The sequence below is a fragment of the Panthera tigris genome, chromosome B1 (genome assembly GCF_018350195.1).
Source record: "Panthera tigris isolate Pti1 chromosome B1, P.tigris_Pti1_mat1.1, whole genome shotgun sequence".
NCBI classification, from domain to species: Eukaryota; Metazoa; Chordata; class Mammalia; order Carnivora; family Felidae; genus Panthera; species Panthera tigris.
In genome coordinates, this window is record NC_056663.1 from 149,223,584 (window position 1) to 149,241,062 (window position 17,479).

The window sequence follows — 17,479 nt, forward strand, 5'->3', positions numbered from 1 at the left end:
TGGGTTTGTTGGCAAAAAGTTGAAGGAATTTGATTTTTATTTATTTTTTTTTGTAGACTAAGATGAGATCGTTGCCCAAAGGAGAGCAAAAGTGCCAAAGTCATAGATTTAAGGAGAGTTAAACATTTTAAAAAATAGATTATCAGGTTTCATTTAGTGCCCATTTGAAGTTGAAGATAGTGAATTTGTAGCAGTGTTAGTCTGCATAATTTGTGATTTTTCTCCAGCCATGTTTAAAAGAGTCAAAGACAATGCTAGACATCCTATAACTCAAAGATGGCATATTTACACTTGTTAGCTAAGAAGATTCAGGTTTATCTTTAGGACATTTGAAAGTCTAATTATGTGATGAGTATGTAGACTAGCAAATGGATTACCTTTTTTTTTTCTTCTAATGACTACAAAATGGATCCTTAGGAGAGACAAAAATCAGTCCCTATTATGAATTCTTCATAATAACTTTGGATCTATAGTTGGTTAAGCATCTTTGATTACAAAATTACTGGATTTTGTTTCCCAGACTATATCCAGATATGTAAAATACAGGTTACATCATTAATATTAAAGAATTTGTATCTGTTTTTGTAAAAATTAACTAATAATTTAGGATTATCGTTTGTTATTGTTGTTATTGTATTTATCATTTGTTATTTGTTAAATCACTTAGGATTTATCATGTTATCTATGCAATGGGGGATTGTGATAGTTCAGAATCTTGAGGCTACATACAAAGTGTTCCATTTATCTGCCTGTTCATTAACAAGTACCACATTATATTTAGTATTAATTGCATGTAATTAGTATCAACATATTATTAATGCCTTATAAAATATTCTAATATCTAGTAATAAGCATCTCATTATGATTATCCCCCTCTGAGTTTTCTTGGTAATTTTTAAGTCCTTAAGTTCACACTGGAAAAATAATCTATCTAGTTTTCCACACTTCCTCCCACCTCCAAAAAAATTTATAGTGGGATCTTCTAATTTTATAAATTAGGGAATATTACCATCTTTATCATGATAAATCTTCAAGTTTAAATACTTATATCAGCATGTAATGGTTTTCTTATTTTTCTTTTAGTGGTATCACCATTTTCTTTTAGCATTGGTGATACTACAGAACTGGATCCTTATTTACATGGAGGCATAGCTGTCCAAGTTAAGACTCCTAAAACATTTTGCTTTGTAAGTATGTTTTTGTTTTTGGTTTTTTTTTTTTTTTGCTTAAAATATATTTCTTTGCGGAAGAATGGCAGAAGAGAAAAAAGTAATAATACTCAGTTAACCAAACAGTTAATTTAAGGGCTGACCAGATTTTGATTTTTAATTTGTACCCACTTTGAGGGAAGTGGGATCAATTTAAGGAAATAAACTAATAACAACAAAAAAAATTATAGCTAGAATACCAGTGCATATAAGTATATAAGTTGTTTACCTCAGAGGATCTATACTTTTGTGAATCATCAAAGAGTTCATCATACTTCTTACTCCCTAAGTAAGATAAAAGATGAAGCTAATATATATTTGAAAGATTTAACAAGCACTGAAACAGTATATGTTTTGTTTTATTAGTCAATTATTCCACTTTAAGTGGAATTAAGTGGAATTAAAGATTAAGTCTAGCAAGAAGACAATGGGGAATGGTAGCTCTTTTATATTTCTATTAAATCAAATTAGCCCAACCTTATTTATTTCAGACCTTGGGAGAGATGCATTGCTTTTAGTGCTCTATATTTTTTGTCAAGTAATCACTTGCTTGAAGTAATAGTTTTTGTTTCTGAAGTAATAGTTTTTGTTTCTATTAAGGAACCATTGGAGAGGCAGATAAAACATCCAAAGTGCCTTATTGTGGATTTTGGCAAACCTGAGGTAAATGAACACTTTGTAGGTTTGAGAGAGGCAGCAGAGAGGGCATGGGAATTGGTACCTTTCTGTCAGGTTTTTTTGATAAAGGTTGTATTCATATATCTAGAGTTGACTCCCAAGAATTAAAAACAGGGATTTATATCATGGAAAAATTTTAAGAACAGAAAAACATTTTACTTTTATAATATGTTAGCTTTGATAATTGAAAAACTATTTCAATAATTTTACAAAGTGATCTTACTAAAAGATTTTCTGAACCATATAGAGTTTTATATGATACATGTTTCTTCCTAAAAAACCTTGGAAGCATTTATTCTTTTGTTTTAAATCACTGAATATAATTTTGTAGCAGTGAATGCATTTGTGATAAGGAAAGAATAGTATTAACAGTTTCCAAATTTATAACTTGATAAAGAAGAAGGATTAGGTGATTTTGATCTTATACAAATGTCTTGTTGGTGTTGTTTAGTTGATATTACTCTGACTTTCATAGGAATAACCTACTAAAAACTGGTTACATCACCGGAGATTGAAACTTGGATCTGTTGCTTAAATATAGCTTATGGCCTTGAAGTCAAGTTGTTTAACTTCTCTAAGGCTTAGCTTCCTCATGTGTTAAATACAGATAATAATAGTATTAATCTAATTAATTTATTATAAGAATTAAATAATTTTTAAAGTGTTAGCACAGTGCCTGTCATATATTATGAACTCAATAACTGTTGACCATTTTTTAATGTTCCAAATAGGCACCTTTACAGATTCACACAGCTATGCTTGCCTTGGACCAGTTCCAGGAGAGCTATAGTCGCAAGCCAAATATTGGGTAATGTTCTTCATTTGAAATAACTTTTTTTCCTTATTATAAAAGCAGTATTTGGGAAATTATAATTTAAAACATTTAAACTAAATGTCGTAGTTTAGAAACTAAAGTTTAGTAACTAAAGCCCTTCATAGTTGCAACACTACTAGATACACTGAACTCTATAAACATTTATTATGACCTGGTCTTTTTTCTGGTTGGAGTGGAGAGATCAATTCCTAAAAATGGAATTATGCTCAGTAAGAATTTTTCCATTTTGAAATCTTCAAAAGCTACTTTTTAAACTTTTTAAAATAAAAAATCTGAGAGTTATTGAATTATGAATCCACTATGTAACTTTTTACTTTCTGGTCTATTAAGTCAGAAGTACTATTGCAAAAGTATTTGCCTTGTCTATTTAAAACCATTATCCTATTTATATACTATCCTTAGGTAAATGTGATTTTTTAATTAATGTATTTATGAGTCCATTACCTTCAAGTCAGGGAAGCACTTCATGCTACCTGCTGGCAAAATTCCACTTTTTTTCTTACAGATTTCTTAAATTTTAGTTTTGATATGACTTACTGTTTATGGCAATTAAGAATATTGAAAGTGGGGTGCTTCATGTTGAATCCTAGGTGCCAGCAAGATTCAGAAGAGCTCTTGAAACTAGCAACGTCTATAAGTGAAACCCTAGAAGAGAAGGTGAGTATTCAAAGTTAGGACCATCAAAAAAGGTGTAACATGATAAACATTCTATATATTAATATTCTCTTACCTTTCAGATCCCAGCTTTGCTGCTTATTGACTCTGTGACAGTAGGCAAGTTACTTAAATTTGTTCTGCTTTAGTTTATAAATCTATAAAACAGGGTTATCCTGTCTCTGAGTGTTACTGTGAACAGTAAATGATTTAATTTTGTGAAGTGCTTAGAATCTTAGTATATGGCATATAGTAATTACTATTTTCTGCTCCTGCTATATTTTTAGTATTAGTATTATCTCTTCTGATTTACTTTGTTAACCCACTGAAACTCACTGTATAGCTGTAAGTTTTCCTATAAATCATCTTTTTCCATTATATATTCATATCTCTTAATTGCATTTTGCATATCATGTTTGGACATATCACCTAGAAAACAATTTTTTCATGTCACGGTGCCAGTGCCTGCTGGCCAGTAGTTTCATTTTAGCAGATATCAACGTTAGCGGTGTTTGTGCACTTAGTTGAAAATTTTATAGTTTTTGTTATGGTATAAAAATGAGGGGGAAGTGTAAAGTCTTAACATTAGTGGTTAAGAATAATATGATCTCATATTTTATGTGATTAAAACAAAGGAAATAACAAATGAACTGAAAACAGTGAGTCATTAACCACAAGTTAAAGACCTTTTATGTATGCGTATTTAGTGGTTACAGAAAAGTGTGAAAAGCTAGAAATAGATTGATGAAGTCTGTGATTACAAGGAATGATATGATTAGGGATTTATCAGATTTATTGAGATAAAACTTAGATATAGAAAATTTCATCCTTTTTAGATGTACAGTTATACAAAAATTTATAGACAACTGAGCTGTGCACCATTAGAGTGTATAGTTCTATATCTACCACGATAATCAAGATCTAAAACATTTCCATAAGGCCAGAAAATTTCCTCATGCCTCTTTATAATCCTCTCCCTCTCCCCCAGCCAAACCACAGCAACCAGAATATTTTTGCCTTTTTTTTAGAATGTCATGTAAATGGAATCATGCAATATGTAGCCTTTTGAGTCTAGATTTTTTTTACTAATTATAATGTATTTGAGTTTAATCCATGTTGCATGTTCATTCCTATTTATTGGTTGAGTAAGTAGTCCATTGTATAAGTGTACCACAGTTTGTTTTTCCCTGTACCAGCTGGACATTTGGGTTTCCAATGTGGGCAATTATGAATAAAGCCCCTACAAACATATGCATACAGATTTTGGTGTGGACATATGTTTTTATTTTTCTTGGGTAAACACCTAGTGGTGTATTACAGAGACAAATGATAGATACAGGTTTAGTTTTATAACAGACTGCCAAATTGTTTTGCAGAGTAGCTATACCATTTTGCATTTCCACCAGAAATGTATGAGATTTTGAATGGCTCTGTATTCTCTCTATAATGGTGTATTATCTATTTGTTTGATTTTAGCCATTTTAAAGTGTGTGCATTGATATCTTGTTTTGGTTTTAATTTCCATTTCATTGATCATTATGAATTTGGTATCTTTTCATTTGCTTATTTGCCACTCATATCTCTTCTTTAACAAACTGTCCTTTTAAATCTTTGTTTTTTAATTAGATAGGTTTTCTCATTGATTGAGTTCTTTATATATTCTGGATATCAATCCTTCATAGGATACATGTTTTGCAAATATTCTCTTCTAGTCCATGGCTCATCTTTTCATTTTATTACAATGTCTTTAAGGAGCAGAAGCTTTTAATTTTGATAAACTTCAGTGTATCATTTTTTTGGTATGTGTTTTATACCTTCTTTTAAATCTAAGGTCACAGCTTCTGTCCTGTGTTTTCTTCCAGAATTTTTACAGTTTTGTGACTTCATTTTTGTATGCCATGCAAAGTATACAAGTGTAGGTCAAGTGTACACAACTGTACATTTTTAATTCATTGGACACAGTTTTATACTTTTGTGAGTTCATTTTTTCATACTTTGCCATGTATAGATCAAGATTAATTTTTTGGTATGTAGAATATCCAGTAATTCTAGCCCATTTATTGAAAAGATAATTCTTTCCTTATTCTATATTCTGGGTATTCTTTGTCAATAACTTATTGACCACATATGTGTAGGGCTGTTTCTGAACTCAATGTTTTATCTTCCATTGGTTGTTTCTGTATTCCATTGTTTTTTGCTAATACCATCCTATCTTGATTATTGTAGCTCTGTGGTAACTCTTGAAATCAAGTTTGGTCTCTAGTATATTTCTCCAAAGGAGCTCAGAATTACGTTTTTTTCTGAGTTCTTACATGTTTTAAATATTTTTGGTAGCCTCCATACTTGAAAGGCAACTTGGCTGAATATAACATTCTAGGCCTTACTTTCTTTAGTGGTATCTTACTGTTGAGAAATAATGATGCCACCTTAATTTTTTACTCTTACAAGTAAGTCTGGCCTTTTTGCCTTGTAGTTTTGTATGTTTTTTTCACCTGTAAAGTGTATAATTTTAACTGATTGTATCTCAGAGTTGATCATTCAGTCCATTTTTCCCATATTATGAGCCCATTTTAATACATAGATTCAGATTTTCTTTTATTTTTTTCCTTTTGCGGGGAGAGGATTGGTGGTGGAATGGGTTCCTTTAGTATTTAGTTGAATTTCTGATTGGAGGTGAGGTTTTTTTGTTTGTTTTCCCACATCTCTCAAGTGTTCTTTAAGGATATAATTCACTCAATCAAATTTCCATTGCCTTATAATTAGTTTGGAGGAGAAATTTTCATTGGCTGGAATGTTTTGATTCTAATTTTCTGTTTACTTCTTACATTACTTTTGTATAGTAAACTGTTTTTTGTCTATTTTGGGGGCAGGATAAGAGTTTTGGGTGCTTTTTCAGATTTGTACTTCTAAAACTCCTTTCCCTTAGGATACTAGAAAGGGGTTTCTTTAATGGTTGGGTTTGTTTGTTTTTGGTGGTTAGGTATTGGTGTCTTGTAGATCTCTTTGATTTCTGCCAAATCATTAATTTTCTCTCTTCTTAATTTAGCCTTCTGCGTCAAAGAATGTCACCCTCTTTCTATTTACATCATTGCCTCCCTCCCACTGAAGTTCTTTCGCCATAGCCAGTGCTGAGATCTGCCAGATTACATACGTGTTCAGTACTTTTTGCACTTAGTGCTAGGGCTTCTGTTTTCTCAGGATGATTTTGACTGTGGTTTGTCACTGTTCTCTTTTCATTCTCTTTTCTGTGGTTACACACTTCCTGCTCTCTGTGAAGGCTTATAGCAATGTGACGTCCAGAAGTAGTTTTGTTGGAGTTTGGTACTTATTTTTCTATTTACAGGTAATTTGAAGTTTATAATACTCTGTTTTCTGGTGATACTGAAACCCTGCCACTGGTTTATTTCTCTTCTGTTGGATATGTATCTGTTTTTAGAGATTGTGTAGGCAAATTTAGATTTGAGCTATTTATCCTAGGGCAACCAAAAATTCCCCAGATTTGAGTGTTTGTTTCTTTTTTTTTTTTTTTTAAATATTTATCTTAAAAATTCTTTACTTAATTTGACAATGCAAAAAATGTTCACTATGTTCATAGATTTTAACTGTTCTAAACTTGGTTTCCATAGACTTCTGGATATTATAATACAAGCAAATATCTGGAAACATGTTGAAAATATTTTAAATAAATGCTAGAAACTGTGTACCTTTGTCATATTCCGTATCTATATTATTTTCTTCAGTTAACTTCAGTCCAGTGAATGACATTTTCCATTTTAAATTCCTATTTCATAGTGAATTTAACATTTCCAAATTTGAACTCACAAACATATATCTCCCCTTCTTTTTCCAGTAACTCCTCATATTTTCTAGTCTCTATCAAAATTTTTCAGAGTATCTTTGTTCAAAATTCGGAGCTACTCCCACTCATTCGGCCATCTTTGGGTTTTCTCCTCTATATCTGAGTAATCATTGTGGCTGTAAAGAAGTTTTTGGAAATATTTCTAATCTTTATGTCTGCCTTCATTGTAGCTTAGGGTCCTCATACCTTACAACTTTTTCATTGAATCAGCCCCAGAACTGCTTACTCAAATTGAAATTATTCATCTCTCTACCACTCTGCTGCTGTATTATCCTACTTCTTTCATCATATGAGTTTTCTTCTCAAAAGCATCCAATGCTCCCTTTATTTTTTCTATCATGTTAAAAGTCAGCCATGGTCTTTGGTGTTCTTCATAGTCTAATCATACTCTAACATATGATCTTATTTTCTTCCTCTCATATAAAACGTGCAAATTCATTGCAGCTTTTTCAGTTTTACATACATTCCTTCTTCTTTGAGTTGCCATTTTCCCTGAACTGAATCCTTTCCACTTCAATTCTAATGCAATTCATTCTTCAACACTTAGTTCAGATTTAAAGTTTTCCATAGCCTTCTCTGCTCATTGTATCCATTATTTATCCTTTCCTACTCAGAACTTCTGCAGGACTAATATTTTATTTTTTTGACATTGTATTTTGTATAATTTATTTATTTTTTATAATTTACATCCAACTTAGCACATGGTGCAACAGTGATTTCAGGAGTAGATTCCTTAAGCCCTTACCCATTTAGCCCATCCCCCCTCCAGCAACCCTCTGTTTGTTCTCTATATTTAAAAGTCTCTTATATTTTGTCCCCCTCCCTGTTTTTATATTATTTTTGCTTCCATTCCCTTATGTTCATTCTTAATTAAAAAATAATAGAATCTTGGGAGATATTGTAACCTACTGGTAAGTTAGACTTTTAGGGCTCAGATTCTAGTTTCACTTATTAGCTATAAAATCATAAGGAAATTACTTTTTCAAACTTCAGTTTTCTAATCTATATGATAAAAATTATATTTCCTAGGATTATTTTGAAAATTACATGTGGATTTAATAGACAACTCACACTAGGTGCTCACACAAATTACCTTCTTCTCTTTGCATTCTCATCATTATTTTTAATATTATCACTACACCAGTATCTCTGCATTCAGAAAGGGCACAGCTTAAATGAAATTATAATCAGAGTTGAGTTTAGTGCTAAATAGTTGAAAAATAATGACATATAGAACACTGAAATGGAGTGAGTGGAATAGTAAGTAGATAGTAATGTCTTTTTGTATCACAAATATCTTCGAGAATGTAATAAAAGCCTTCTATTACCCCCTAAATGCACAAGTAGTGTTATTTTACATAGGATTTCAGAGCAGTTGAGCCCTATTTGAATCTTAAGGTTAAGATTCAGGTTACTAATGTTGAAAGAACAGGAAGAGAAAGAGAAGCCAGAGGTCATGAAAAGATCTTTCTCACAAATAAGAAATTGTGCTAAAACAATAGCTCCAGAATCCAATTCTCCAATATTTCCTTTAAAATGCTAATAAACAAATCTTATTTCAAGGACAATCATTTCAGTTTTTAAGTATGATAATGAGAACTTTATGATGATTGGCTCTTAAATATGCAAAATTACCATGTTACTCTCACTTTTTTTTCTAACAATGTTAGTGCCTCATTATTTTTGACTCTTCTTTCTTTTCTTTTTTTTTTTTTTTTTTTTTTTTTTACTACTTCAGACTCCAGCTAAAAGCTCCTTATTTTTTTATGGATCAGTTTATTTTTATTTTCATTTATTTGGGATCAAGATTTTCCCATAGTTTCCATTAGAACAGTTTTTTAAAATTCTAGATGTTCATAAATACTGACTGACATCACAGAACTGATCTTTAACAAACGCTATAAATGGTAGATGTTCCAGTTAATCTTAAATTTTGCCCTAGTGTAACATATAGATTCAAAAAGCAAAAATAGGCAGTTACTGGTAAAGAGAAATACTGCTTAGGGTAACTAATATGCACTTGGATCTTTTATTATGAGATTGGAACTTTTTTAGGACTTAAAATCTAGTAGGAAAATTGAGTAGCTTTTTTAGAAGTTAAGCTACAGTAATTTGATAATTCTCACAGTAAGTCATTGACATGTTGAGTATATATGTAAAAACTTGTGGGTTTTTTTTTTTTTAAGTTTATTTATTTATTTTGAAAGAGAGTATGTGTGTAATTGGGAGAGGAACGGAGAGAGAGGGAGAGAATCCCAAGTAGGCTCTCTGTGCTCTCAGCCGGCAGGCAGTGGGGTGGGGGGAGGGGGAGGTAGGTAGTACTCAACCTGAGCCCAAAATCAAGATTTGGACGCTTAACTGACTGAGCCACCCAGGTGCCCAAGATTATTATCTTTCGTGGCTTGTGTTTCAGCCGGAAGTAAATGCTGACATTGTGCATTGGCTCTCTTGGACTGCTCAAGGTTTTTTACCCCCACTTGCTGCAGCAGTAGGAGGTGTTGCTAGCCAAGAAGTATTGAAAGCCGTAACAGGAAAATTTTCTCCTTTGTGCCAGTGGGTAAGTTTTGTATTTCAATATTTTTATAGGCTTGAGATTGAATTTTCCACCCATGCAGTGAATGTTATGAATTAGAATATTAATATATTATAAAGGCAACCTCAAAATATATTTTTGATGCATTAGTTACATGTGATACACCACCAAAATTTAACTCTCTAATTGAAACTGACAAGATTATTGGTTGAGGCTATTGGAATATAACCCAAAGTTGTATTCTAGGGTTGATTTTTTTCTCATTTGTGAGTGAAGGAATGAATTTTCTACCCTTATACTTAGTTTTCCAGTATGATTAGCTTAGCATTCAAGGACTCTCAGGACTTTTAAACAGTTGGATGGAATCTTTAGGCACCAGAAATCTTCAGAATCCTTTCCTAGGTTTAAACTCCTAAAAGTAAAAGCATAGGAATGGTATAAGTTTGAGAACTATATAGGTAAAAACATCTTAAGAAGGAATAAAAAATTATGCTTTTGTTACTGAAAAGAATAATTGGCAGAGGGTATCAAAGGATACCCTTCAGGCCCTTTCCTTTTGAAACACTTTAACATTTTGAATATAACGTTTATCTTTTTTTATGTTTTAAAAAGTATCCATATAATGCTATTTTGCTGTTGAATTATTTGATTTATTTTAGTACAGAGTACAAGTTCAGTTGTAAATGTCTGGTTTAGATACATCTGTTAAGTATGTTACTAATGTAGATTCTGTCTTGTTATAATTAAGTAAATAACCATCTAACTAAGTTCAAATTTAGCCACATAAGTTACTTAAATGGAAATGAGAGTAAATTCTTTTTTTAATTAATTTCAATTTGTTGTTTTTGTTTTAATACTAAAATTGTGGCTTTCTAGGTCATTTCCTCTGTGGTATAGATTTGGAGGTGAAATTTTCCTTTTGTTTGTTGAAATTAGAATATACCATTTTTAAGATGGCTAAGTGACATGAATCAAATTATATCTTTTAACAGTTCCTTCAGGTTTAACCATTGTTTTAATGAAGTAATACAGGAATGTATACTGTATAAAAATCATATTTTTTGATGTATTAATCTGGTTTGGCATTTTTATCATTGATTTCCTTAATGACTATTAAATAACCATGGAAGAGAAAAACCAATTTTTCTAGCAATTTAAGGTTTATACATAGTAAGTTGTGTTTTTGTCTTCTACTTTAAAGTTGTACATTGAAGCAGCAGATATTGTCCAATCCCTAGACAAACCTGAACGTGAAGAATTTCTCCCACGGTAATTCTGAATTTTTTCTTTATCTTTTCTTTTTCTTTCTCTCTTTTATGTTTATTTATTTTGAGAGAGAGTGTGCGAGCCAGGGAGTGACAGAGAGAGGGAGAGGGATAGAATCCCTAGCAGGTTCCATGCTGTCAGCACAGAGCCCAAAGCAGGGTTCGATCTTTCGAATCGTGAGATTATGACCTGAGCCACAGTCAAGAGTCAGACACTTACCAATTGAGCCACCCATATGCCCCTTTCTTTCTTTTTTTCCTAGTTGAATGTTTGTGAGAGGTAACTAGGTTAAAAGGGTTTGTGCTCAAATATGCATTTGTCTTAGATGTCTTTTCTTGTAACTTATTGACTTCTACAGTCATTTTTTCCTCTACTTAGAGGTTATTTTAAGTGTCAAAAGAATGCAATATCTCTTTACCATTTTATAAATAATGAGTATAATGTTTTAAATTGTATACCATGATAATAGTTAGCATTCAAAACACCATTCTGGAAGCACCTGGGTGGCTTAGTCGGTTAAGCGTCCTACTCTTAATTTCGGCTCAGGTCGTGATCTCGTGGTTGTTGAGATAGAGCCCTGTGTCAGGGCTCTCTAAATAAATAAGTAAATAAAGTCAAAACAAAACAAAATACCACTCTGAATTTACATGGAAATAGATGCTCTCTGCAACTTTTATATTGACATCAGTCATTCTTCATCTTTTTGAGTCAAACCTCTGAGAAATAAAAGCTTATGGATTCATTCTACCCCAAATTCACATAATCCAAAGTTCTTCTTTCAATTTAAATGTGTTAACAACTCCAAAGCTCCTCCATAGACTTCTCTAGGAACCTTTATTAAAAATTCCTACCTTGGGAAACTGTCTTTTCTAGATAAACTGAAGTCACCTTTACATAAGTCATTTAAACATAGGATATTAAATCAAATGGAAAAAGAAAAAACTGATTTCTTAATGGGTTTTTTTTCCTCTTTGAAATAAGACAATTTTCCTTTAGATTGTCAGGAATTCTAGCGTATCCTATTTAAAATATACATTAAATTGGTATTAACAGTAGTGAAACTAAACAATTTTTTTATGTCTTTCTGGTTTTTGATATATATTATTTTCTGCAGAGGAGATAGATATGATGCCCTACGAGCTTGCATTGGAGACACTTTGTGTCAGAAGCTACAAAAGTTGAATATCTTCTTGGTAAGTATAAATAATGATGAGAATAATAAGTAGTACAGTCAAACTCCTATTGTGTACCATCAAATTAATTTATTAAAGCAAATTCGAGTCTTGAGTGAATACAATTCCTAAAGAGTAGACATTCAGTAAAAGTTTAAGACAGGAGTTTGCCAATTATGGCCCACAGGCGAAATCCTGCTGCCTATCTTTGTAAAAGGTGAAAGATTTATATGGTCTAAGAAAAATCCAGTGTACTGCTGCTGCCTATTTTTGTGAGTAAAGTTTCATTGGAACACTGCCAAGCCCGTTCATTTATATATTGTTTGTGGCTTCTTTCATGTTATGATAGCAGAGGTGAGTAGTTATGACAGAAACCATATGGCCTACAAAACAGAAAATATCTGGCCCTTTACAAAAAATATTTGTCAATCCCTAGTATAAAAACAATACATTTAAAATTAAAATATGAGTATGATAGTTTGGAAATTAAATGATTTTCTAGAAATACATTAAAAATTAGGTTTGGGGTATTTTTCCATGTTTTAAAATTTTTTCTTACTGCATGAAGGAAGATGTAGGTAAAATCTGGCTTTCTTAAATGTCTTGGTGCATTAGCAGGATATCTCTCCCTGATACAAAAAAAACTCCTTTTCTTGTCATTTATGGGTTTTTTAATTATAGTCAGTTCTAAAAATAATTCTAATTTTTAGTAATAATTTTTTAAATAATGTTTTGAATGTCAGCAACTGTTGCTAAGCTTTTACATACATATAGAAATTCTTAGAAAATCTCCATCAAATAAATTTTGAAAATTATCTGTAAATAAGAAATCTTTTTCATTAAAATGCTGCACTGATATTTTGTGGTATTTGTTTCTATCTCATAGAAATAATGAGCTCAACTGTTAGCTTTTGTTGGAGTGTCTTCTGTTTAAAGGAAGTGTAAATATTATGCTTTTCTTTACTTGATTTATATATTTTTAACTGTACCAGTTATAATAGTATCATAAATTAATTATTTTAAAGTAAAATGAGTCGCAGATGTTCAAGTTATTTTTAAAAGTATGTATATATTATAAATTGTCATTTGAAGTAAGTTTAAGATGTAATTTCTCCTTAGTTAGTAGTTTTGGTTTTATTTAATTGGTTATATTTCATTTTTCTTCTCCATAGGTAGGATGTGGAGCCATAGGCTGTGAAATGTTAAAAAATTTTGCTTTACTTGGTGTTGGCACAGGCAAAGAAAAAGGAATGGTAAGACATAAATCCTTGAGGGGCTCCTGGGTGGCTCAGTCAGTTAAGTGTCCAACTTCGGCTCATGTCATGATCTCACGGTTCTTGAGTTTGAGCCCTGCATTGGGTTCTCTGCTGTCAGTGCAGAGCCTACTTCAGATCCTCTGTCTCCCTCTCTCTCTGCCCCTCCCCCACTCTCTTTTAAAAATAAACATTTACACCAAAAGATATAAATCCTTGAGAGTTAAAATTTTATATTTCTGTTGCTGCCCATTTTTTAACTGTATTTGACTGCATAGAGCTGAAATACTCATTTCTGAGGAGAAAGACTTAGGCTAGAAATTGAAAGATTCTGATTCTAGCCTGACCACTGTTCAAAAGATATGTGACCCTATGGCAACATGTTTTTAATTCTCTGTTCCTCAATTTCTTTCTCTAATACTATGAAACCGATATATGTACTTAATAGCACATAATGTAATTATGAAGATCAAATGTGAAAGGGCTCTGCAAACCATAAAGCACATTAGAATTGTTACTATTTCTGTTAATATTTCTTATTAATTATTAGGTAAATCTTTAAGATAGGAGAAGCTAACATTAGAAAGTGGCAGAGTTCCCAGGTATAGTTTCAATTAGTGATTATCAAAAGGAGAGGGAATAATACAAACTTCGGTGTACAATTTAAATTCTAAAGGTGATAAATGTGAGTTAATTGGGTAGCCATGTCTTATATTTAAATAAAAATATGTCACTGATTTTGTTTTGCCCTTAAGATATAAACTAGCTTCCCAGAGTAGTGATTTATCATAGTGACTAACAGTAAATAATGAAATGGCTAAAATTTGTATACTAGCTCACATTTTATAATTTATAAAACCTGGCTTAATATTCTACTTAAAAAGGGCATTTATTACTATCATAGTTATAGGCAGATGTTCTTACATATGATATTATTCCTGCTTTGCATTTCCTAAATTGTGTTTCACAAACCACTATTCTTTAAAATATATTTCTTTAAAAAAAAAATCTTGCTTACCTAAGTTTGGGAATCACCTGAATACCTTAACTCCTTGGAAATTTATAATGCATAATGCCTGTCAGCATATAAAGATCAGGAAAAGAATTACAGCATATAAAAGTCAGGAAAAGAATTGTAGTAAACAAACACACTGACTTCAGGTAACAAAAAGTAAGTTAATGTGCACGGATCTCTATCTTACTGCAAATACATAGACTTGCTGTATAAATTACTCTTTTTTTAAAGTGTTTACAGATGTAGCCAAACTAAGAAGAAGGAAAGAGAAGTCCCTAGGAACCAAGAGAAATTAATTCCTGAGCTAAACCTGTGACTATTCATAAGTGTTTCAATCTTGAGTATGTCCAAAACATTAAATAGAGAAGTAACTCGTGAGAAACTGTTAACTAAAAGCACGTACCACACTGGTATATGGAATCCAACATTATATAAAAATTTATCCAAGCAGAGTCATGCCTGGGTGGCTCAGTTGGTTAAGCATCCGACTCTTGATTTTGACTCAAGTCATGATGTCATGGTTCATGAGATCAAGTCCTGCATGAGCTCTGCGCTGAGCCTCCTTGGGATTCTCTTTCCCCCTCTCTCTCTCTCTGATCCTCTCCTGCTCATGTACACACGCTTTCTCTTTCAGTTTAAGTAGATATTTGTTTTCTAAAAAATATTTCCTAAAAAAAAAAAAAACTTTAAGCAGAGAGATGAATGCAACAAATAAGACCATTAAAATCAACAGAGCTCTGACTAAAATAAATGTAAAACTGCATCATGGTGATACCTTAACACCAAGAGTACATAGAACTGTGCAGAGAAATCAACATCCATTCAAGACAATTCACAATAAAAAAAATGACAATCCACTAGAAAAAAGGCACCACTTGGAAGAATAATCAGCCAATGAAAACAGAAGATTAGCTAAGAACTGTAGATAACAGGAGTGCTACAAATAATAGAACAAACAGGGGTGCCTGGGTGGCTCAGTTGGTTAAGCATCCAGCTCTTGATTTCAGCTCAGGTCACAATCTCACAGTTAGTGAGTTTGAATCCTGCATCAGGCTCTGTACTGACAGCGTGGAGTCTGCTTGAGATTCTCTCTCTCTCAAAAATGAATAAACTTAAAAAGATAATAATAACAGAACAAACAAATGTTAAAGTTTGAAATGACCAAAGGTGAAAAAAAAGAAAAAAGAAATAGAAACATGAGGGAGGGGGGTGAAGCACTAAGTTTTATAAAAAGTGAGATAAGAATTTCTGTATAGTCCAGTGAACTTAAAATTCATATATAGCTAAAGTGAGAATTGATGAATAGAAGATATGCACCCAGAATGTAGTGCAGAAAGATACTTGTTTTAATGAAAGAAGATGCATTTGCATGACCCAACATAAGTATAGTAGAACTTTCAGAAAGAGTGAAGATAATGAAGAAGCAATATATTCCAAGGATAATGACAAAAGTTTCCAGAGTTAGAAACAGCTGTGTTGAGATTGCAAAGGTAAACTGGTTACCAAATCAAAGGCAAAGATAAAAAAAGAGATTACCTTATAGATTTCTCATCAGCAATAAATGCACACCTACACATAGGAAAGGGTATCTTCATAATGTAAGGGAAAAGTAACCTAGATTTCTATACCCAGCTAAATTATCTTTCAAGAGAAGTAAAAATAACTGACCAGTGAAATGATGAAAGGTTATCACTTAATTGGTTCTCATTGAAAGAACTATTAGATAACATGGACAGTGCATAAAGCAAGGGTAAGTAGTGGCAGCCTTTGTCAGCCTTCTCAGATTTAAATAAGCACTGAGGGTTTTTTTAACCTTTAATTAAAATATGGACTTTGGGGATGGGATGATTCAAAATAAGTAAAATGCTGTTCATTGATAAGGAAGGTGGAAGGGAGATTTCAAATATCCTGATTGTTCAGGAGGAAGACAGAAATTGTCATTAATTTTAGATCTTAAGTCACATGTGCATGTGAAAATTTTGGGTGTAACCACATAGAAACAAATGTTTAACTTCTGAACCAATTCAGTGAGGAATGAAGAGGATTGGAATTAAGGAAACTTAAGACAAAAAAAAAAATGGAAATGGATGAAAAGTGGGGTCAGGGAGGAGGTAGGAAAAAAAGGCTTATATCAGTAATCACAATAATTATATATTGATTAAACTTATTGTTAAAAGACATTTTCTGTTTGGTGCTTTTTTTTCGTATTTAAAGGAGATACTCTGGGGCACCTGGATGGCTCGGTTGGTTGGGCATCTGACTGTATCTGACTTTGGCTCAGGTCATGATCTCACAGATCATGAATTCAAGCCCCATGTGGGACTCTGTTGTCAGCACAGAGCTGGCTTTGGATCCTCTATATCCCACACCACCTCCCTTCCCCCAGTTGTGCACGCCTGCGCGCACACTCTAAAAACAAATAAATAAACTTAAAAAATAAAAGACACACTCTAACACATATAGAAATGTTGAAAACAACCCCCCAAAAAACATATATTCAGGAAATACCAGTTGAAAGAAAGTGAATGTGTTTGTGAACATCAGTCAACATCTAACATCTTAAACACGCTGGAGAGATACTGCTTCTAGTCAATTTCGTACAAATGCCAACTTAAGTGACAAACGCATTATCAGTATTTTTCTGAGTATCTTGGAGCTGCTTTTTTTCATCTTATTCCTTGGAATGTCTGCAAACTTTTTCTTAAAGGACCAGATTGCAGCTCTTCTTGACTTGTGAACCAAGGGTCTCTGTCACAACTACTCAGCTCTGCAATTATAGTGTGACAACAGCCATAGACAATACTTCAAACAAATGGCATGACAGTGTTTCAACAAAATTTATTTACAAAACCAGGCAGCCTGCCTGCACTGTAGTTTGTAGACCTCTGCTTTAGCAAGAGTTCCTTTCAAATTGGAACTTGTAAGCATTCTTTTTCAAATTTGTTGCAATTGAAAACAAGTATGTTTAGACAGAAGAAATATGTTTAACTCCTCTATGGCTAATCT

The 17,479-nt window shown here is 32.3% G+C and overlaps 1 protein-coding gene across 2 annotated transcripts in view; it reads left to right on the forward strand.

Annotated features, from left to right (window-relative positions):
* The window catches only part of UBA6 (ubiquitin like modifier activating enzyme 6), a 90,012-nt gene that overhangs the window by 48,500 nt on the left and 24,033 nt on the right, over nt 1–17,479 (forward strand). For both annotated transcript variants that reach the window (XM_042984424.1, XM_042984425.1), the window contains 8 exons: nt 1,084–1,187; nt 1,809–1,871; nt 2,618–2,694; nt 3,312–3,378; nt 9,648–9,791; nt 10,969–11,036; nt 12,148–12,226; nt 13,378–13,458. In XM_042984424.1, the coding sequence (XP_042840358.1) occupies nt 1,084–1,187; nt 1,809–1,871; nt 2,618–2,694; nt 3,312–3,378; nt 9,648–9,791; nt 10,969–11,036; nt 12,148–12,226; nt 13,378–13,458 (683 nt within the window). The remainder of the gene's footprint in view (nt 1–1,083; nt 1,188–1,808; nt 1,872–2,617; nt 2,695–3,311; nt 3,379–9,647; nt 9,792–10,968; nt 11,037–12,147; nt 12,227–13,377; nt 13,459–17,479) is intronic.